This window comes from Cupressus sempervirens, chromosome 6, assembly GCF_028749045.1.
Source record: "Cupressus sempervirens isolate cs-2001-9-10 chromosome 6, ASM2874904v1, whole genome shotgun sequence".
Lineage (NCBI taxonomy): Eukaryota > Viridiplantae > Streptophyta > Pinopsida > Cupressales > Cupressaceae > Cupressus > Cupressus sempervirens.
Window position 1 is genome coordinate 602,906,268 of NC_143123.1, and position 24,336 is coordinate 602,930,603.

The 24,336-nt window shown below is 34.9% G+C and overlaps 1 protein-coding gene across 2 annotated transcripts; it reads left to right on the plus strand.

Annotated features, from left to right (window-relative positions):
- Window positions 1–2,022: 2,022 nt before the first annotated feature.
- LOC149553685 (uncharacterized) lies at window positions 2,023–5,204 on the plus strand. 2 transcript variants are annotated; one of them, XM_089789937.1, is made up of 6 exons: window positions 2,023–2,203; window positions 2,298–2,374; window positions 3,483–3,519; window positions 3,682–3,814; window positions 3,971–4,100; window positions 4,469–5,204. In XM_089789937.1, the coding sequence occupies exons 1-6, from the start codon at window positions 2,104–2,106 to the stop codon at window positions 4,829–4,831; spliced, it is 840 nt and encodes a 279-aa protein (XP_089646063.1). In that variant the 5' UTR covers window positions 2,023–2,103; the 3' UTR covers window positions 4,832–5,204. The 2 variants fall into 2 exon arrangements, with proteins under 2 accessions (XP_089646063.1, XP_089646064.1); XM_089789938.1 differs by having other exon boundaries at window positions 2,049–2,203; window positions 4,472–5,204.
- Window positions 5,205–24,336: the final 19,132 nt, after the last annotated feature.

Consider the following 24,336-nt stretch of genomic DNA (forward strand, 5'->3'; position numbering starts at 1 on the left):
AGGGTTTTAGGACTAAAAAACTCAGATGGAAAGGCATTTCCCTAGCTACAAAATGGATTTCCAAGTCCACACATGGAGATGAGCCATGGAAGATATTGATTTGGAACAACATAGCTAGGGGCTACCACATAAGGGAAAATCTTGGAAAAACCTACATATCCATGGCATACTTTCAACAAGGCAGAAGATTAAAGTGGAAGGATATGTTATTTTCAAAGCCATCTAGAAAGGTTGAGAGCATGTTACACATTAGGTTGCTAGAGCTAGAATGATAGATGTCAACTTCAAGATTTATGGTGAAAAATCCCCTTGGTGGAATATTGAAAGGAATGGGAAACCTCTTGCTCTACTTCAAGTATGTTCTACAAAATTTAGTTTTAGATAGGAATCACCAAGTTCAGTGACCTAATATCTGATGGAAAGTCAATTGATTAGGATGTTTTTATAGCTAGATTTGGCTTCCCTCTTTCCCAAAAAAGGACCTTCACTATCCTCAAAGATGCCTAGAAACTTTCTAGACTTCCTTTTGAACTTGGGAAGTATGTTGATAGGCTCCCTCTTTTGAAATGGTTGTATGGATCACCCTTACCTTCTACCAAAGATAAAACTTGTTATAAACTTAGCTCTAATAATTCTAAGATATCCAACCACCTTAATGATAAATGGTCTTTCGGACATGACTTTGAGTTTTAGTCTAACTATTTGTTCTGTATTTGGCATAGGTTGGTCAAGCCTAAGATTCATTGTTTCCTTTGGCAAGCTCTCCTTCACAAGCAAGGAGATTTGGGAGTCTTTTGGTATACCTTTGGGCCAAGACATCACTCTGCTCCATATTTTCTCTAGCTTTCTTCCTGACCATCCTAAGCATAATAACCTTTTTTGGGCTACCTTTTCTTCTCATTTACTTTGGTTCATTTGGACTCTTAGAAATGAATACATCTTTAAAGGTAGAAATTGATTTCTTACTGAGTCTCTGTAGAGACTCATCAAATAACTCTTAATGTAAATAGGTAATGATGTGATTAATAGGTTGATTCTAGAGGATAAACTTGAGAATGTTGTTATTGTCACACAAAATACAACAGAGATAAAAAAAATTTGAATGACTCTAGATACATCCTAATTACTTCCTTCCCTCATGCTCCTAATATCCCTTAAACCGTCTTCCTCAACAACCCCCACAATGACATTGGAGATGACAATTTGAGGCTTAAGTGGTCTAATGGCCCCATGGCTTGGACAATATGGGTTGATGAATAGTCTAGTATCACTTCATTTTGTGATATCTTGATTGGCTTGATGTTATTAATGGTCAATTTGAATAGACCATAGATCATCACTGGTGTTTTAGACTTTTACTTTATATCTAACAGAAGGAAGAAGAAAAACAAACAAACAAACAAACAAACAACAACAACAAACTATTTTATAAATAAATTATATCATTTATCATGATTCGTAAAAATATGTTTTATACATACTACATACATCCAACTATTTTTCAACATAAACAAAACATTAAAAAATACATAATATAATATTTTCACACTGACCTATGAATATTTTCTATAAATGCCAATTTCAAATCAGACACAACGTAATACTTACATAACCCTTTTCAATATTTCCATTTATATTAAAACGCTGTTAATCAGTGTGAAAATAATAAAGCACAATAAAGTTATTATGAACTCTTATTTCACAAACCAATCATATTATTATTATTATTTATCATACATTCATTAACAAAGAATTAGAGTCATTCAGTGTGAACAAAAACTCGAAGAGAAGTACAGACTGTTCCTTCTCGCCAGTGCTGTTACGCGGAAGCCACAAGAACTTTGAATAAGTCTAGAAGCGTTTCCTTTATTCCACGGAAAAAACTAAATTTGAGTTGAATAGTTTGGAATGTCTGATGTCGGGTATAGAATTCGAATGCGCGTGGACCCCACGCCTCTTCTCCTTCATATTCCCAGAAATAATCCACCTACATATTTCGTCCTTTGGACGGTAACAACAACTGTATATGAAGCATCAGCACACAGAAGAACACACGACATTTACATCAACAAATTTATGTTAGAATTTGAAGGTTTTTAAAGGATGAGACGATATTTGCGATCCAAAACCCCTCGCCTACGTTGGACTGCTGAGCTTCACCAGTCATTTTTGCATGCAATACGCCGTCTCGGTGGTGAAGACAGTAAGTGTTGTAATATAAAAGTTTTGAGATTTTTCTGCTACTTTTGGAAAAACATTTCAAAACTTACTCTTGTATGGTGTTTGTGTTTGTGCAGAGGCCACACCAAAGCTGATCATGGAGATAATGGGCATAGATGAGCTCAAAACTTCCCACGTCAAAAGCCATCTTCAGGTGACATTTTTATACCAAGAGTTCATAAAATATATTGAGTATTGGTGGCAGAGAAGTCGTAGTAGTAGTTATATTCAAGTTTATGCATTTTAGGTTTCTAAATGATATATTAGGGTTTAATATATTAAAATGTTTTCTTGATTTAGATTCATGTATTAGTGTCTGGGTAATTACAATGGGAGTTGTGGAATTGGTTATCCACAATGGTATTAGTCTAAGAAATTTTTTAAAAATTGAGTTATATTGTAAATGCAATTTTGTATATGATTCTATTAATGTATAAATCTAATAAAAAGATTTATTCTTTTAAGATTTATATATAGTTTAAATTTGTTTTTGGATTTGATTCTGTTTGTTTCTATTGTATGAATATCGTCAGACTACTTTGTGATCTATTATTACACTAAAAGAGTGAAAGGGTTGTAATACCATAAGATGCAGACAAACCCTAAGTCAAAAGATATAAGAAGAGATGGGGAGAAGAGACAATATGTAGAAAAGAGAAGAAAAGTAAATAGAATAATTAGACTACATAATTCTTTTAATTAGACAATCTCTTCTTATATCTTTTGAGTGAGGTTTGGTATGCATCTTATACTATAATTAGAATTCTTTATACGCTGGATCATAAAGTGCTATAAAAAATGTTGATGCTGAAAAATATACACCATCGAATTCAAAAATAAATTTGAAACAAAAACAGATTGTAGAAATCCAATAATATTAATATACATGAAATTTTTACTTCTAAATTATATATCAAACATATGACATAAATGCTTATATATTTTTTTTAATAACTTTTAGATAAATGTTATGAAATTCATTATACATATTAAGAACTAAAAATTATTATTTTACACCATGCATATAAAAATCTGAAAACATGACATACATATTCCCACAATATGTTGTCACCAATATAGAACTCCAATAAATAAATAAATCTAAAAAAATGAAAAATCATTCTCAATTTATGATCATGCTTTGTAACTGGGTGTTCAGAAATAAGAATTTAAGAAAACTTTTGTAGTCCCCTTATATCGAACTTATTTTATCCGGGTACATTACATACTCCTAACTTTTCTTTGTGTGTATTTTATTGCAGATGTATCGAAATATGAAGAAATGTGAAAAGTGCCCAGGTAGACAAATGCTCCTACTGATAACTTTGAAGTGAAGCAAAGCATTTATAAGTTTTCTTGTATTTTACAAAAATGGCTAAATTGATTAGGGATTTTTTCGTTTCAGATGTTTGTTAGTAAAATGAAATAACGTTGATTCGTTAATCTTTTGATATTTACCAGAGCACAGGCAAGAAAACTACAATCTAAACAGATTTGAGAATAGTAGAGTGAACAACGATGAGCGCTCCCCATTTTCAGAGCTTCAGCAGAAGTTGGAGATAAACCAGGACTTCTCCTCGTACGCAAACAAAAGGTAATAAACAATTAAATCATCTGACCTTTTGGATTTGATTAACAAATTGCCCATGACAATTATTTGTTGGTCCAACTAATTTACGGCTTAGAAAATGTTCTATGTTCATTAATTGGTCAACAACTTTTGAATTAATGAACAATTACTTCATTGCAGAAACAGTATTACAACAGCATCGACTTCATCTGAGTATGAGAATGGCCAAGCTACAACTTGGAGCAACAAATTATTTGAATCAAGGCTTCATACTAAAAAATTCTATAAGAAGCCAAAATTAAATCCAGCGGTAAAACATTGTACCTCTCTGCATTCAGATTTTAGTTCTCAGTGCTTGGTTACATCTTAGGCTTTTCATAACTATTTAATTCATTTATATATATGTAGTTGATAGTTGTATGGGACGTTGACAAGTTGATTTTTCTGGTACAACCGAAACCCTAACTCGTAACAACTGACATCAGAACTATCTTTTAAACAACCACCCGGTCTTGTAAGGGAGTAAATAAGAATTAGGATTAATGTCAGTTCCTTCAAATATTTAACAATTTTTTTATAAAACATAAACTCACCCCTGACCTTCTTACACCAATGGATTTTCTTTTTCTTTTCGTTGGTATGGTGAATCGCATTAATGGATTCATTTGTTTTTTTCAGCAGGAACATTGTACACAAGATCTCGTCCATATTATACATAGACAGTTGCAATATACTCAAAGGAAGAAAGATAAGCACCAGTTTAAAATATCTGAAGAAGAACAAGAAAACAGTTTACACCACCAGCATAGAATATTATGTTCATCTGGTACCAGCAACCAGAAAATGAGACCAATTGCAGAACAGGATCAAATTTCATGTAACAGCAGCATTGATTCAGATTCAGTGCTGATTTTAGATGGTCCTTGGCATGATAATAATGGAAGAGCTGAATCAACAGAAGGAAATGGTATCAGATTTGTTGAGAAAAGAATTCTGAGAGAGGAGGATATTCGATTAGAATTGTCAATTTCTATTTGTTAATCATTATTTTACATGATTTCTTTCTCTTCACAACAATGGGAACTTGGAGATGTATTATAAATGTAAACATAATCATAAAAATAGCTTATTTACATCAATGCTATTCAAGAGAAGACCGTCACAATGAATGGTTGTTGGATCTCCATTTCTTCAATAGGGTTGGTACAATAGTAGTAGTAATAGGTGACCTTTTGAACAAAACAACTAATTTGATGACACATTAGCAGTCTTGTATTTCAAATTTCAAAGAAGCGTATAGCTGTGCAGATACACTGACTTAACAGTGATGTAATGAATTATATAGAAAGCTGTGTAGATGCATTGACTTGACAGTCATTTAATCATTTTATAGAAATTTCATGCAGTTTGGCCATTTAGCTGTCAATCTTGTTTATGTTTTAGCAAATTATAAATTGTTCCTACAAAACGAAGTCATTTTATGGTTATGAGCATTTAATTTTGAAATAATATATAAAATATTGATGAAGTTGGTACATTTTTATTAAAGTTTATTTTGTTTTGAGTGCATATTTTTGGAAGATTTTTAATATATCAATAAAACATTTTTTAATATATTGATAAATGAGAAGTTCTTATATTTAGTTTCACTCATATTTCAATTTCAATTTCATCTTTATTTAATTCTTATTTGTATTTATCTTATAGATTCTTTATTTGAGACTTATTATTGCACATATATATGTATCTATATTTATTCATTTCCTCTAGTTTAGAATTTAAAAATTAGTTTCAAATTTACCTCCTCCTTTAACTAGGTGATATGAATCAACTTGTTAGATGTTTGTATAATCTATGGCTATGCTTTGACATGCAATGTGGAGTTGATGCATATGGTCAAAGAAAATATTAGTAAAGACCATTCTATTTTTTTAAGGGATAAAGAATGAGAGGCAACATTACATTAATTGAGGCATCTACATGTACGTTTATGTTATCTTTAGTTTCTCACTTTGAATTTTAAAGCCAAATAGTCTAGGAGCACAACTTATAATATGAGAAGGATATTAAAAAATAATTCAATTTGTCTACATAAACATCACAGTCCATCTTAAAAAAGATCAAAGCAATTATTTCAATTATATATTTCACTAATTTAAACATGTCTACCCCACTCTTGTCACAGTTATACAAGTCATCATATTTATCTATTTATTTTATTTTTCTCAATTTCAAGCTTTCATTTACATAACGATCACTGCCAAAATTCCATGGTATGTCTACTATTATTCTGTTCAGAGCCATTCCAATAAAACTTTTACATTCTCTTTTTCAGGTCAAAATGAAAAGGAAATTTTTAATAATGTAAAGTCTTTTTGAGCATAAAAACTTGAACACAATATCTTGCCCAAAGCAAAATACCAATCTTCTTTAAACAAGAAAAAAGAGAGAGCATAAATTGTTACAACCTAGAGCTAGTTCTTTTATTATGTGAGATATAATTATCTTTCATCATCTTACCACTATTTTTTGACATTTGATTATATTTCCATCTTTCGTTGTGCATACCATCATTTTTGAGAATTCATTATTGTTTCTAATTTGTACTATCCTTTTTGAAATTTCAATTCCATCATTTGGAATTGGTTGGAACAAAATTATGTTTTCCAGATTTCACTATAATTTGTTACAAGAATGGGTTTAGTACACATCAATTGATTAGGGTTTTATGAAGTTACTATCAAATTTAATAGATTATTTTTCATCATTAATATGTTTGCAGGTAGAATGATAAGGTTGGAGTATTTTTAGGAAGACTCTAGTGTTATTTAGGTTTTTCAATCTTATTGAGATGAGGTAATGTATTTGATGGTTTATGCTTTAATATTATATTTTATTTATTTATTTATTATATTTATTTATTAGTTAGGTTTATATTTTATTTAAATTAAAAATTTTATTGGCTTTTAAATTTTATAATAATATTTATTATGTTTTAAGTTGTTTGTTGTATTCATGTATTCATGTGGTTTGAAATGGGAATCAAAATTGAGCTAAACCGCCACAACCTTGGCGAAGATTTGACTGAGGAGTGAATTCCTTGTTCCAAAATTCAATGAAGATTGTAATAGGGAATTATTTGAACAATGGAAATATATTCAATAGTAGCACTAGAAACTACTGTGTAGATTGTATCTTATCTCCACTTTAAAACCCTTTAATTCTCAATAACAAATAGAACACTAATGTGGTTCAATTTAGTTTGTGATTTTTATTTGTGCTCATAATAAGTCTCTAGAAACCCTAGTTGTTCTTAGTCCTAAATTTCCTCAAAGAAAATTCAAATTTTCACCAATTGCAATTTCCAAAATAGTCATAGCTATGAGTATCATCTCTATATACTCCAGCAATGTTGACTAACTCATGATTTACTTCCCAAAATTGTTCTTCCATTGAAAATAGAGAAGATTGTTCATCTCTATGCCCAATTTATTTATGCAAGTAAAGGAGGAAGTGGAGAACCAATATGCAAACATGAAATATCAAAAATTGCCAAAATTCAGCTCTATATAGACAATTAAAATATTTCAATCCACCAAATTTTAGAGAAATAGTCCTTTCTTTATTTCCCTCTATAGTTTTTGAACTTTTTAATATTATTTTTTCCTTCAATTTTTAAAGATAACATTAGAAATATGTTGTAGTTCAGACCCATGATTATATCTCTATGTCCCCATTCATGTGAGAAATGTGCTCACAACACATAAAAAATTTCTTCGAAACCACTATTTTTAAGTGCCAATTTTTCTGGGCACAAAGTAGTGCCGAGTGGTAGGAAGACAGTGTTGAGCTAGCTCGGCACAAGAAGACACTGAGTGAACTCGACACAAGACAATGCTGAGTGAGCTTGACAACAAGTGATGTCTAGTGAGCTCGGTCACCACTGCGAGGTGAAGCTCGGCATGAGACTATGCTGAGTGAGCTCGGCAACCAAAGGATGTCAAATGAGCTCGATAGGGTCTGCAGAGAGGAAACTCAATCAGGACTTGACTAAGTGAGCAGAATGACTAGCTGCCATTTAAACTCAGAGAGCTAAAGCATGAAGATTCAAACAAGGAATGTCTCAAATACAAAACATGCAATAGTGAATAGAAGATGAGAAAAACAAGATATGTATGCTTGCTTTCTTGCTTATATTATATTCAACAAAACCATTACAAAATCTAGGAGCATTTGGCTTTAACTAGAAAAAATCCTAAAATCTTAAACTAATAAAGCTTAAAACATAAACTTACAGCTCTAATGGCTACATTCAACAATGCCTAGAGAAATCATTGCTTCATAGGTAGAACCAACAATAACTTATAGAATGACAAAAGATCCAACACGTGCAACTCACAAAGTTCAAACCCTTCTATCTTCTGAACTCTTTACTCTGATCTACTAATCACTTTTCTTCTCTACAACTACTTCAATCCTTCTCTCTGCTTTTCTCTACAACTTCTCTCTAACTCCACTAACTTGTCGAATGGATCAGATCATTCCTTTTTGTCTTCTTTCCAAAAATGTTTCCCTCTCAAATTTCAAACTCACCTACCTGCATTCAAGTCTCTAATGCCATCAGGGTGGTAGGTGGGCATTTGGATCCAAGGGCAACTGTCTACAACATTAAATTCCAACACTCCCCCTTTTTCTCGAGCCAAACAAAATAAGGATCACTCCTGATTCATATAAACTACACCAAGACTCTCTCTTAGGTGTACAAAAGTTCCAATGCCTAATGGCTTTGCGAAAATTTCTACTAGCTACTGCTCAAACTTAAAAAATTCTATTTTTATATCCCCATTCTCCACCAACTCTCGGATGAAGTGATATCTAATCTTTATATGCTTGCCTCTCCCATGGAATATTGGATTCTTGGACAATGCAATTGAGGATATGTTGTCACAATAAATTGTGGTTCCATCCTTTTTCCTGTCATTCAAATCTATCAAGATCCTCCTTAACCAAATAGCTTATGCTACTACATTCTCTACTATGTATTTAGCCTCTATTTTAGATTGAGCAACAATGGGTTGCTTCTTCAATGCCCATGAAATTGCACCCGATCCCTTATGAAACATGTATCTAGAAGTGCTCTTCCTATCATCTAAACTTCCAGCCTAATCACTATCCATGTAACCAACAAACTTTAATTCATTTTCTATAGTATAAAAAATTCTAAATCCTTTGGTAACATTCACATACCTTAGGATCCTCTCTCACTTGCCAATGGGAATCCTTTGGTGTTTCCATAAATCTGGAAATTAGACTTACTGCATGCATTATGTCTAGTTGAGTTGCAGTCAAATACATCAAACTTCCAACCATACTCTTGTATAGTGTTGGATTCACACTTTTATTGCAATCTACCTTGCTCAACTTTAGACCTACTATTGTTGGTGTTGAGGCTACCTTACTATTCTGCATTTTGAATCTCTCCAAGATCTACCTTGCATACTTTTCTTGAGAGATGAAGATGCCATCATGCATTCTTTTTACTTCTATGCCTAGAAAGTACTTCAAGAGACCTAGGTCTATCATTTCAAATTCATTTTTCATGGCCTCTTTGAACTCAGCAATTAGGAAATTGTCATTTTTGGTGAAAATTAAATCATCTATATACAAGACAATAATTAGCACATTACCATTTGCTGCCTTGGCATATAGTGTGAGCTCACCATTGCTTTTGCTAAAGCCATTGCTCATCAAATATGAGTTAATACTACTATACCATGCCCATGGAGCTTGCTTGAACCCATATAGAGCTCTTTTCAATCTATACACCTTGTGTTTTGCACCTGCAACTTCATAACCAAATGGGTGCTCCACATACACTTCTTCCTTCAATACAACATTCAAGAAGGTGAACTTCACATCCATTTAATATACCTTCCATTTATGGTGGGCTACAATTGCTATGACAACATGCATGGTTTTCATTCTTGCAACTAGGGCATATGTCTCATCATAATCTTTGCCATTGCTGCTTGTACCCCTTGACCACCAAATGTGCCTTATGCCTATCTATTTTTCCTTTAGCATTGCACTTGGTCTTGTAAACCCATTTCACTCCAATTACTTGCTTCTTGGGAGGCAGAGTAGTTAACTCCCATGTCCCATTCCTTTCAATAGCATCTATTTCCTCATCCATGACATTACAACATTTCTCTTCATTCATAGCTTCCTCAAAATAAATTGGATCACTATGAGAAAATAATAAAATTTACACTTTCATCATAATCTTCCTCATACCTTTCATCTTGGTATATCTCCCTTAGACTCTTGGTCTTTCTTGGCAATAGTGACATGAGAGTGGGATCTGAATTATTAGTATTGTTGTTGCTGCTATTTTGCAAACTAGTTCGAGGCTGTCTTGAAGTGCTAGGAGTTGTTGCTCGACATGTTAAGGGCTATTTGCCTTTTTGCCTTTGTCTGCAATCTATATTTGCTGCTCCATCTTTTTTTTTATCACCAATGTCATCTTCTTCCTATTCAATGCTAGGAAATTTTCTTGAAATGCTTGAGGATTCATCTATCGAGCCATCCCATGACTAATTTTCAAGAAACTCCACATCTCTTGAAATTATGATCTTCTTATCAATTGGATCATATAGCCTATAGGGCTTTGATTCTGAGCTATACCCTATGAAGATGCACTTCACACCTTTGTCATCTAGATTTTGCCTTTGTTCCTTAGGTACATGTGCATATGCTACACATCTGAATAATCTCAAGTGCTCAACTATCTATCTGCCTCTTCACCAAGCCTCAAGAGGAATCTTGTCATGAACTAATTTTGTAGGAAACCTATTGACCAAGTATACTACTATTGCTACAGCTTCTCCCCAATATTCAGTTGGGAGCCCTATTTCTTTCATCATACTTCTTGCCATTTCAACAATGGACATGCTCTTTCTCTCAGCCACTCCATTTTGCTATGGACTATAACTAGTTGTAAGCTCTTTCTTTATGTCATTTTTCCTGCAAAAATTCAAAAACATGTTGGAGGTATACTCTGCTCCTCTATCTAATATATGGACCTTAACATAGTGTCCACATTCTTTTTCTGCCAAGGCTTTAAATTCTACAAATTTGTCAAATGCTTCAGATTGGGGGCAGCTAATCCTCACATACACTTCAACATAGTCATTACCTGTGAGACCATCCCAAAATAAACATTGTATTGTTTATTCAATAAATCTAACAGAGCGACTTGTTGCCTTCTAACTAGAAGGATTATGCCTTTGCTCTCAAAATGAGAAGCAAGCAACCAAACCTCTAGAATGAAGGATTTATGTAGCTAAATGAAAATGTAATTAATCTAGGTGAGAGATGCAATTATTAATTTAAGAAATGAAGAAGCATAGTATGCTAAATGGATGCATATTTAAAATCTAAATGATATTACAAGGAAAGAAATGAAGCTATGCAAATGTGAGCAAAGTGACTTAGAATTTCAGCATAAATTCAATGTAAATTACAAAATTCATCCTCTAAAATGAGGAATGGAGAGCTTCTTTTATTGAATCCAAGAGGTGATCAACAGTCAAGATTAACCGAAATGGATGGTCAAGATTGAAGAGGAGAGCCAATCATAAAGGTAACTTCCTCATGAAAAGGGAGTTAACTGGTTGCCTTTGAGTGATAAAATGAGTTAATTGAGTCCTTTTTGAGTGATAAAAGAAATTAACTGAGTCCTTTTTGAGTGATAAAAGGAGTTAACTGAGTCCTTTTTGAGTGATAAAAGGAGTTGACTAACTATCTTTTGAGTGATAAAAGGAGCTGACTAATTGCCTTTTGAGTGATAAAAGGAGATGACTAGTTCCTTTTATTGAGTGAATATCTAATTTAATAAAATAGAATATGACCTCATAAATGGATAAATTTAACTAATTGAATAATTAAATTCAATAATTAAAAAGAGGAGATATCTTATTAAATTAAATGTATTTAATTCCTTTGTATATTAGCTAAAGAGGTAATTTTAATCTAATTAAAGTAGAACACTTATAATTAAATTAATTTAAATCGATAGGTTTGTGTATCTAATTTGAGTCAATATTTAGGAATTAAATAAATAATATGATTAATGCAAATTATGGTTTTTTGCATTTGACACCTAGGTCAATTAGCGATTATTAGAATTAGAATTGCCTAGTAAAATAGGACTTAGGAATAGTTGAATAAACCAAAGTTGGTTAATATGGCAATGTGCCAATTTTGGGGTATTACATTTTTCCCCTCTTTGAATGAATGTGTGAGCAACATGTTCAATTCAAAGGAAATTAGAAAGCATGATGCGAAGATCAAGAAATGAGATTGGTTTTTGATGACACAAAGACCAATTGATAAGCTTTTAAGGACTATCTCTAGAACAAAGATTAATCCCAAGGAATCCAAGCAGAGCACCTAGATACCCAAAATGATAAGCATTCTAAAGGTTTCCATCAGAATGAAGTTTAACCTTTAAGGATCTAGACAAAATGTCTAGATACCTAAGATCAATAGTATTTAAAAGATTGTCTCCAGAACAGAGTTTAATCTTTAAGGATCTAGATAGAACACCTAGATACTTGAGGGTTCATAAGCATTTAAAAGACTATCTCGAGAATAGAGCTTAATCTTTAAGGATCTAGATAAAATGTCTAGATACTTGGGATTGATAAGCATTTAAAAGACTATCTCCAAAATAGAGCTTAATCTTTAAGGATCTAGATAGAACGTCTAGATACTTGGGATTGATAAGCATTTAAAAGACTATCTCCAAAATGGAGCTTAATCTTTAAGGATCCAAAAAGAACATCTAGATACTTGAGATTGATAAGAATTTAAAAGACTATCTCCAGAACGAAGCTTAATCTTTAAGGATCCAAATAGAACGTCTAGATACCTGAGATTGATAAGCATTTAAAAGACTATCTCTAGAATGGAGCTTAATCTTTAAGGATCCGGATAGAACGTCTAGATACCTGAGATTTGAAATAATGAGATATATGAAAAAGATGCTAGAAAGAGGGAAACAAGATGCCCCTAGTGGTGAGATGCCCCAAATGATGAGGACATGAGATGGGAACAAGATGTCCTAATTGATGAAGATTCAGATCGATTTGAAAATTCTATTTCAATGATGTAATCATCCTGCCCCCTCGGGAGCAAAATCAAAAGATAACACACCAAAAATATGATGTAAAGTAGTAGATAAAGATATGCAGAAGAAATCTGAGATTCAATAGAATGTAGAAGGGATCATAACGATCAAAAGAAAATATGAAGAGATTAGAATGATCTAAAGAAATATAGAAAATATTAGAATGATCTAAAGAATATAGAAAAGATCAGAATGATCAGAAGAAATATAGAAACCAATTTGAAGAAATCTTGGAAAGTTTGAAGAAAGTGTGATTTGAAAAGATTTCAAGATTCACAAAGTATCAGAAAAAAAATGGACTACACAAGTATTCAATCATGCTAGTCCCAAAATTTGAAAATGTGATTTTGAGCTATTTAAGTGTGTCATATTTTGAATTCGACCCCAAAAATGGATTTAGAGAAATCAAAGTAGCCAAGAGGGTGATGAACCAATCATGAAGAAACATGATACTTTGAAGAAGCTGATAATTCCTCATCGCAAATGATGTAAGTATATCTACAATCAAAATATGTGCTTATGCAATGCAATCTTATGCTTGATACAATCTTAAACTAGATGCAACCCTAGGTCTAGTTACCAAGCTTTGATAATTATCATCATTGAGCTTATAGTGAATCCTAGATGTCATACAATCCCTACTGACATTGCAATCATAGGAATATGAATAGGACATCTGTTCTAGTTTTGTCAGGATTAAATGTAAGCATTTGAGGCACAAGAAGCTAGAATGACCAAAACATTTGTCCCTTTTAATATAGCAAGTGAACATAAACATTAGAGCAATAATGCTAGGATGACCAGAATGTTTCTTGTATATAGACACACTAGACACATGGGAGATCACTCTTATGCTAAGTAATCAATAAGTATTATATACACAATGGCCCTTGTGTCCGTAACCTGAGATAGAAGTTGCCATATACACTTGTAGTGACCCATATGTTCACTTAGTAGGGTGAGTATCAGTATTTACTGTAGCATAAAGAGTTTGCTCCAACAAGCAAGGAGAAGAACCAACCTCATTGATTTATCCATATAAAAGGAGTCAAGGTACACACAGCCATCCAATACAAGATGGAGGCTCTTATAGTGGACACCCCATTTATATGTACACCTCAAATCATTGGAACTACACCAAAAATAGAAAGCAAAGAAAAGATCATGCCCCCAGTCCTTGCTTCTCTAGTCAAAAATGGCATCATCGAGAAGCTTAAGGAGACATGATGAAGCAAAAAAGAAACAAACAAAGAAAATGCTTAGTTCATGTTTTTGGTTTTGATGTCAAGTGTCAATGTCTAGAACATAGATGAAAGAAATCTCTTTAGTATGGTGATAATAGTAGACAAACACAACCAGAACGACTAGTGAATGGGGTCAAAGAGGAATCTTCAATGTGAAGAACCTAAAGAGGACCAAGCGATAGTAGACAAACATAGTTAGAACAACTGGTGACTAATGCAAGAGAGATCTACCATTAAGAAATCTTGAAAAGTGACACAAGCGATAGTAGGCAGACACATCTTTAATAACTGGTGACTATCACGAAAGAGATTCTATGAGGAGAATCTCGACAAAGAGTGACACTAGCGATAGTAGGCCACATAGCTAAAATAATTGGTGACTATCATGAAAGAGATTCTATAAGGAGAATCTTGAAAGAGTGTGACACTGGTGATAGTAGGTAGACACAGTTGAAACAACTAGTGATAATTGTAAAAGAGATTATATGAGGAGAATCTCAACAAAGCATGACACTAGTGATAGTAGGCAGACATAGCTGAAATAATTGGTGATTGTCATGAAAGAGATTCTAGGACACTGGAGAGTAGTGCCCTCGAGCTATGACAAGACTCAATCCATGGATACATGAGCAAAAAGCAGTAAACTAAAGTAGGAAAGAAACTATATAGGGAGCCAAAAGATGTGGTGGAAGATGGAGCATTGAGAACAAGAGATGCTTGTTTGGCAGGTTTTCACCTTATTGGCAGGGCTTTCATTTTATTTCATTTTTGGCTACCATGATGCCTGTTTCCAGGTTTTCACCAATGGCACTTTCTCATTTTTCAATTTTTTTTTGTATTTTTCTCTTTTTTCTCTTTTTTTATATTTTTGAAACATTTCAATTTTTTTGGTATTACCAAGGTGCCTATTGCTAGGTTTTCACCAGGGTAATGATTTTTTCAAGACTTTTTGCAATTTTTAGAATTTTTTTTAGGACATTTAGATATGTACAAAGAGCTTCTAAGATTAGATCAGCTGTAGAATCGCTTTAGGTGGAGAGTGTTGATAGGCTCCTTGAGCACTTCTCCCTCAGCTGTTGAAAGTTAGTAACCACCAAATCCATAAACTGCAATGATTATGTAAGGACCATGCCAGTTTGGTTTGAACTTCCCTTTTTGGACCCATTGTTGTTGATTCCTAAGATTTTCTCTCAGGACAAGATCACCTAGGTGGAAATCATGTGGCTTAACTTTCCTATTGTAGCTTCTTGGCATTCACTACTGATAAGCTCACAAGTGATCACACACCACTTGTCGATGTTCATCTAGTAAGACTAGCTCTTGAAGCTAAGCTATTCTATAATCTTCATTAGTAATAAGGCCTTTCATAGAGATTCTTAAGGTAGGAATCTCAACCTCTATCAAAAGTACAACATCTGCTCCATAAACCAAAGCAAAGGGCATTCTACCCATTGGAGTCCTAATGCTTGTCCTATATGCCCATAAAGATGGATTAATTTGGAGGTGCTAGTCCCTCCTAAATTTGCTAACTGTGCGATGGAGGATCTTGAGGATCGTCTTGTTGGATGCCTCTGCCTGACCATTACCCTAGGGGTAATAGATAGAAGACCAACATTGTGTGATTTTGAATCTTTTGCATAGTTCCTTGAGGTCTTTGTTTTTGAAATGTCCTCCATTGTTAGTAATGATGGATGATGGTACACCATACCTACATATGATGTAGTTTGTGATAAAAAGAGCTACAATTTTTCCATTTTCTATTTTGAGGGGTATTGCCTCTACCCATTTCGTGAAGTAGTCTGTAGCTGTAATAATGAACTTATGTCCATTAGAAGAAGATGGATGAATCTGACCCACCAAGTTGAAGGCCCATTTTTGAAATGGCCACATTGTGGTAGATGGAATCAGCTCCTTGCCTGGAGCATGAATTAGATTCCCATGGAGCTGGCACTACTTGCAAGACTTGGCGTACTTGATTGCCTCTTGCTCCATTTTAGGCCAATAGTAACAAGCTCTAATGAGTTTGTGACCTAGTGTCAAGCCATTTGAGTGGGATCTACAAATGCCCTCATGAACATCAATTAATGTGCATTTGGACTCTTTGAGTTCTAAACACCTAAGGAGTGTTTCATCAAGACCTCTCCTAAACAAGTTGTCAGCAATAATGACATACCACGAAGCATTACGGATAAGGTAGCATTTTTTATTATAGGTTAGACCATTAGGAATGGTTTGGTTATTGAGATAGGAGTAAATGTGATGGTAGTGAGATGAGTCTTGTCCTACAATAGAATAGATCATCCTAGAATCATGGGTATCATAGACCAGGTAGTGTAAAGCTTCCACCAAGAACTCATGTTGGAGATCATTGTTAGGCATCTAGTATAGCAAGGAGGCCAAAGTAGTCATTGCATCAGCTGCTTTGTTATTTGCTAGAGAAATTTTCTGGAAGGTGATGTGCACAAAATACTTCTTTAGGTCATCAACCATGCATTTGTAAGGGATCAATTTCTCATCCTTTTTTTGATACACATCATTAACCTGGTTGATTATGAGCTGGGAGTCCTTGAAGATATCTAACTGATCAACTCTCCATTCAGTTGCAATCTTCATGCCATTAATCAAAGCCTCATATTGAGCAATGTTGTTTGTGCAAGGAAACAAAATCTTGTATGCTTTGGGTAATGAATATCTATGTGGAATTATGAAGAGTAATCAAGCTCTAGATCCTTGTTGTGTGAAGGACCCATCAAAGAACATCACCCACATTTGGTGTGTGAGTGTCAGAATTGACTCATCAGGGAAATCAATGTTCATTGGGAGAAGACTCTTCCTAGGTGCATCTACTAGTTGATTTGCAATTGCTTGTCCCTTGATAGCTTTTTGTTCAACATACTGAATGTCAAACTCGCTAAGTATCATAACCCACTTAGCCAATCATCCTATGAGAGCCGCCTTACTAAGAAAGTACTTTAGTGGATCTATTTTAGCCACCAGCCATGTAATGTGGGCAAGCATGTATTGTCTCAACTTTTGGGAAGCAAAGAAAACTGCCAAGCAAGCTTTCTCAATGATGTTGTAATTCTTCTCATAAGAGATTAGTGTGCGACTCAAATAATAAATAGCTCTATCCTTGTTATCATTGTCCTCTTGAGCTAATAAGATTCCTAGAGATGTTTTAGTTGCTAAAATGTACAGAATCAAAGGCTTCCCATAGATAAGAAGCATCAAGATCGATGGATTAAGAAGATATTGTTTTATATGTGTTAAGCTTTGCTCATAATCCTAACTCCAGTTGTATTTGACACCCTTGTGTAAAGTCTTTGTAAAAGGTTGTGATCTATCTACCAACTATGAGATGAACCTACTAATAGATTAGAGTCTTCCTTGTAGGCCTCTCATCTAGCTGATGTTATGAGGTGGAGGCATATCCATGATTGCTTGAACCTTCTCTAGATCCACCTCAATTCCTTTTGTAGACACAATGTATCCTAGTAGTTTCCTTGATGTTACACCAAATGCACATTTCTTAGGATTGAGCCTGAGACTGAACCTTTCCATGTGATGTAGGATGGGTCCCAAATCTTGCAGATGAGTATTGCATTTAACACTTTTGACCAAGGTATTGTCCACGTAGTCCTCCATGGTCTTATGCATCATGTCATGGAAAATTGTAGTTACTATTCTTTGATAAGTAGCACTAGCATTTTTCAAGCCAAATGGCATTACATTCCCACAAAAGGTTCCCCATGCACATGTAAAAGTAGTCTTTTCCTGATCTTATGGTGTAATTTTTATCTAATTATAATTAGAAAACCCATCCATGAGTGAGTACATCTCATATCCTTTTGTCATTTCCACTATCATATCAATGTTGGGAAGTGGAAAATCATCCTTAGGACATGCCAAGTTGAGATCATGGAAGTCAGTACAAAATCTAATAGATTTATCATGCTTGGTGACTAGAACAATATTGGATATCCATTCAGCATAATCAATTGCATAGATGAAACTAGGTTTCAGAAGTTTCTCCAATTCTGCTTTGATGAGCAATGCAACATGAGGATGCTTTTTTCAAAGTTTCTGTTTAACTAGTTTGATGTCTAGTGTAATGGACAAGTGATGTATGATAAGATCAGTATCTAGTCCTTGCATGTTAGAATATGTCCAAGAAAAATTTATCTTCTTCTCTTAGAAAAAGGGAATGAACTCTTCCTTTTCTTTAGGTGACAATGACTGTGCTAGATGTATCATATGAGGATGTTCTTCTGTGCCCAAGTTGATCGACTATGTTGGCTCTATTAGGATCAATGATCTCTCTTGAAAGTGACTTGGAAGTGCATCAAATATCTCATCCACAGGCACCTTAGAGAGGTTTTCACCCTTGGATATGTCTTTTGTTTTTACTTTTTTGGGTTTTGACACTACCACAATGTGGTTTTCCCCATCAGACCTTTTGCTTTTTTTCTTCTTAATTGTATGACTAAGATATTTGATGTCAACTTTAGTCATGTTGATGCTCTATTCATTGGTGGAATACATTACAAGTTTGACAACATTTAGCTAGCAGGCAAGAGCATAGTCACTCTGGAATGTGGGGACTTCGCTAGATGTATTAGGGTTCCAGTCTACAAGCTTAGGATGTGTGAGTGAAAGAGTAGTGATGGGATCGATTACGTTCACAGTATAGTCATTAAGTGGTTGGACCAGCAATTTGAGACCTGCAATGACTTCATCCATAGGTGTGTTCAAATGCCTTTGAGTACTAACATTAACAATTGATGACTCTAGGACACTAGTTGGATCAGACCCATCCAACCTAACCCTAGACATTTCACCCACTTCAATTTGGTTTTCATAGACATGAACTTGGTCCATGTCTATATCAGTAGTTGCTTTTGACAGAGAGTCAAACTCATATTCCTTAGAATTAGTGCTACATGCCGAGAGACTATAGAACTCCCCAATAGTGATAGGGACATACTCTCCTTCATCTTCTGGATTTTTACATAGGTACTCAATATGTAACACCTGACTAGACTCACCTTTTTTTGAATAGGCATAGTGTGAATCAGTATTGTCCTCAAAAGAATCACTAGTACCATCCATAGTGCTGACACATGGCATAAAGTCATCTGGCTCAACAAAGAATTTAGCAAGATCATGAGGAATAGGATAAGGATAGGGATCCTAATCATCAGATTGTTTCTCTTGAGTATCGAACTTGGCTTGTGACTCATTTCCAAATGAACTCTTAGGTTCTAGTATGAATTTATTAGGTCCCAAATGGAAAGGAACCTTCTTAAATCCTAGACTAGTTGTATCATTGTTGCTTTGAGTTGTTGCCTTGATGAGATCAATTAGGCTATTGTTATTGCACCCAATAGGGCCAGTTCCCTTGTAGCCAAAATGCTTCATGAGTCTAAGAATAGGAACATACTTTTCAAAACTGATCTCATGAGTTTGTTTTGTTAAGTTTATTGGAGTCTCTTCTTTGTAAATCCATGTAGCAATGGCTCTATTTTTTCTTTCATCTTCTAAGGGAACTATAGCCTTGAAAAAAGTTCCATTATACTTAGTTTGATATTTTAACACAAATGGCTTCTTTGCCTCAGATGGTCTTCCATAATGATGAGGAGACTCAGGAAGAGATGTCAATGACATCACTGGTTCAATATGATACTCTCCCATGCCAGTTTATTTTGGTTTGAATGATTGCTCAATTTTTTTCAACTTATTGTCATGATAATCAGTGGATTCCCAATTAGTTGGGATGAAAGTTTCAATAGCTTTGAGCATATTGTAGGTATAGCTAGTAGTGGTAGGAATAGTAACTTCGGAGCCATGAAATGGGAATTTGATACATTGGTGAAATGTGGATGGCACAACATGCATCTCATGTATCCATGGCCATTTTAACAGAATGTTATAAGCCAAGGGAATTTCAAGCACCTGACAGGTGACATCCCTTTCTATAGGACCAACATGAATGGGTAAGACCACAAGACCTAGAGACTTTCATTCAACTTTGTCATATGCTTTGATGGTGATCTTGCATTGAGGATGAATAGAGTCCTCAAAATAATTCAATTGTCTAAGAAAAGCAGCAGAGACAATATTTAAGCCAACACCATTATCGATGAGTACTCGACGAACACGTTTCTAATGTATCATAACCTTGATGTGTAGAGGTTGATTGTGCAGGTGACTCAATGAGTTATTATCCTCGTCAGAGAAAGTCATAAGATAAGGTGAGGTCAAGTGACCTACCATGGATTGAAATTTCTCAAGATCAAGATCTTGAGGAACATTTGCCTCAGAGAGGGCATTTTCTAGAATCTACCTATGAACAGGCAAGATTTTAAGCAGCCCAAAGATAGAGATTTGAGAATTAGTTTGTTTTAGTTGATTGAGAACACTATAGTTGGTTTTTGTTGAATTCGTTGTGGGTTTTGCACCTTTTCCAGACAGACTAGCAAGGGCTTTGTCTTTATGTTGTTTAGGATCGGGAGTAGAAGGTGCAGGGCCTTTGAGCACCAACTTGGCATGAGAGTGGGTAACAACATTAGCACAATGTTGCAAAGGTGTGTTATCTATTCTGTTGGAAGTAGGGCCCCTCCAAATGGTGTCTTGGGTTTATCATTACCTTGTTTTCCCTTAATGGTAATGACATTACAGTATTTAGAACCCATAGGTTCAACCATGTTGATCACATTGTCATCATTTGAGTATGCATAGTTGACCTTGTTGTTGGGTTTTGGTTTTGAAGTCTCTCCTTTTTCATAGGCTAGGAAAGGCTCTTTGAATGCCTTGTGATCCGAGTTCTTGTTATGTCCATCTACCACAAGTTCACCAGCATCAATCATGTCTTGAACTATATGGCACAAGTTTATGCAGTTGCTAGTTTTGTGTCCCTTATTTAGGTGATACTCACAGAATGAGGTTTCATTCCACCATGGTGGGCGTAGTGATGGATCATAGGGACGAGGATTGTCTAGTGGTGAAATAAGCTTGTGTTGCAGCAATGTTTTGTAAACCACATCTAAAGGTTCACCCAAGGGTGTATAATCTCATTTAGGGCATGTAGCCCATGAGTTTCTTGGTCTATTCCTAGATGTCTTGTTGTCAAGAGGAGGTTTCTTAGTATTCTTTGCTACATTGAGACTATCCATGAGATTAAAGGCTACCTTAGCAGGCTTAGGAGTTACATTGTCAACAACCCCATCATGTACAGTTTCTCAGTTCTTGTTGATTTATTTGGGTTTGTCCTTGTTAGAGGTGGAGCCTTATTTTGTGTCCTTTTGAAAAGTAAGTTCACCCTTCTTGACCATGAATTCTTCTATGCAGATAGCCTATGTGACCATGTCTTCAAAGGTATGTGGACCTTGAAGTTGGACTCTATACCCAAAATCAGGTAGGAGGATATCCATAAAGATGTCAAGTTTCTCTGTTTCTTGGATTTTGCAAGAGTATTTAGTATAAAGTTGTCTCCACCTTTGAAGGAATGTGAGGAAAGGTTCCCCAATCTTCTGCTTAAGATTACACAAATCTCAAATGTTAACAATGTGTTGAATGTTATGATAATATTGATGGACAAACAAGTTGGCAATTTCATCAAATATTTTGATACTAGGAGGCAAGTGTGAAAACCACTCCATAGCCTGACCACCTAGATTTCTTGGGAATAAACGCATGAGATACATCTAATTATGCATAAATTCCATAGACAAGACACTAAATTCCCACAAATGATCTTGGGGATTAGTAGTTCCAAAGTATTTATCATACTTAGGTAACTCTACTCCTCTTGGAAAAGGAGGCATGTCTATACTCTTGTCAAATGGAAATGGACAGAGAGCATCTAAGGTGTATGTTTTCATGGGTTTGTCTTTCTCATGCATCATCTAAGCCAATTGGTCTTACATAATTTTTAGTTATTTTTGGAGTTTGGAAGTCTCAGTTTCCTTGTCAGGTGTGATGATAGTTTCCACATTGAAATGATGGGGTAGCTTAGCTCCCTCTTGGGCAAGTTTGAGAAAGTATTTTTTTTTCTCTTCATTGAGCAGAATTTTCATGACCTTTTGAAAGTTTTTGTCTTTACGACACTTTGCTATGTGTTTAGGAAGTATTTCCACCTCTTCCTGCTCCCTATCAATGTCATGGTCTTTTTCTTTCTCATTGCTAGTTTGGTCTTGGTTTCTGCTATGTTCACTCTGTTTAGGTTCATAATCAACCATTGTTGGAACGTGTTCAATTTCAGTATCTTGTGATTAGAAAAGTCCTTTGAAAAAGAATTCAGCTATGTTGTTCGGAGATGTAGGATCTTTGCTAGTTTTAGGATCCTCTTGATACAAGGGATTCCTGGTTTGTTGGAAGTTTATAGAGAATGTTCTATGGACCTAAGATGATTTGACAGGTGAGGGAGATTATGGAGATTCCTCACTAGATGAACTAGAGATGGACCATGTATGGACTGAAGAGTGACCTCTGCCATGATTAGTACCCCTAGCTCTACCTCATCTAGGTCTTTGGGAATAAAACGTGTTGCCACTACTTGTTGTCATAGTCATAGACAAGGACAAAAAGCTAAAGCTTAAACAAGGACCACACTAGAACATAGTCTCAAAAACAAAGCAAGATAAGAGTATTGTATACTAATGTATGAGTCATCTAAGTAATGACTAGACCAACCAAAGCTTATGACTATTGTGACACAAAGTATGACAAGCACCAAAGACTAAACACAAAGTAAACAAGAGACAAGACTAGTTTATGTGTAGGTCACAAGTCATTAGCTAACTAGGAAGCCATTGTTTCACAATGTTCGCAAATAGAAAAGAGGTAAAATGTTGCAGATAATAGACCAAATTTAGAGCACAAGTAGATACTGAATTTTGAAGCAATTGTTGTGGACAAATTGTTGGCTATTTTGATAGATTTTAGATAGGTAGTAAGACTATTTTCAAGTTTTGGATAGCATTTTGGTTGTTTTGAACAAGACAATTGGTTTCCAGATAAACACAGGAAGTAAGCAGTAGTTTCAAATAACCCAACCAAGGATAAAGCAACTTGGAGGGGTGTGGGAGTCTTGAGGTTTAGTTTGTTTGATAGGTTTGGACAATTTTTAAAGATTCAATAAAAAAATCGCTTTTATCCCTAAAACAAAAAATTTGGTAGAGAAGGCAAAACCTTTGTCCCACAACTTATGTGCATGCACGCACCTCACATAGCCATGTCACCCCCTAGAAGGTGCCCATTTTTTTGGTGTATTCAAAGGGCTCAATAACATATACACTAAATGAACACCCTTGTGGCAAGGGTCAAGTTTGTATACCACCTTCAAACACCTAGTTGCATGCCTATGGTGAGTTCTACAGGAAAGATTCTTCGCCCTCCTTGAACAAAGATTATGCCTCCTTTCGGAGGTGAACTGGGTAGCAACTAACTAAGAGGTTTTTACTTGGTTTTTGTTCATACTAATCTCCAATGTCTTCCCAAGAAATGTTGAGGCTAGTAGCCCACACCAGCATCTATAAGTGCACACTCTTGACTAGCAAGACTGGGGCTGGTGCCGACCAGTGCAATTTACAGAGCCTCTTCTTGATATGTGATATCAGAATGAAGAAGAGGAAATTAATATGGCTTTAGAGTCTTTCACTCAACAAAAATTCTTTATTATAGTGAGGTGAAATCTTCGGCGAAAGGAGTGTGCTCACTTGGGTCATTCCTGGAGGTTGGATCATTCTAGCAGGTCCTCTAAAGGATTGACTCAAACTGGTGATTCAGATCTAAGGATCAAAGTTTTTGATTTCTCTCAAGGGGAAAGAGCATACTCCTCTACCTCATTTCCTCACCCAAACATGCAAGACATGTTAATCACCAAGTTAGCTTAATCGATCCCACCTTTTCCTATTCCAAGACTTTGATCCCCTAAAAGGAAATCATCATCTCTTCATTAAAGGCTTCATTTGGGAGAACCACTAACCTGCTTGCCTCCCTTAGATGTTGTCTTTCAGAGGCTTCTAGGTTTCTGATATACCCTTGGTCATGACCTCCAAGTGGTAAAGAGCATACTCCCCTATTCCCCTATCTTGCACCCTATGAAGTTGACA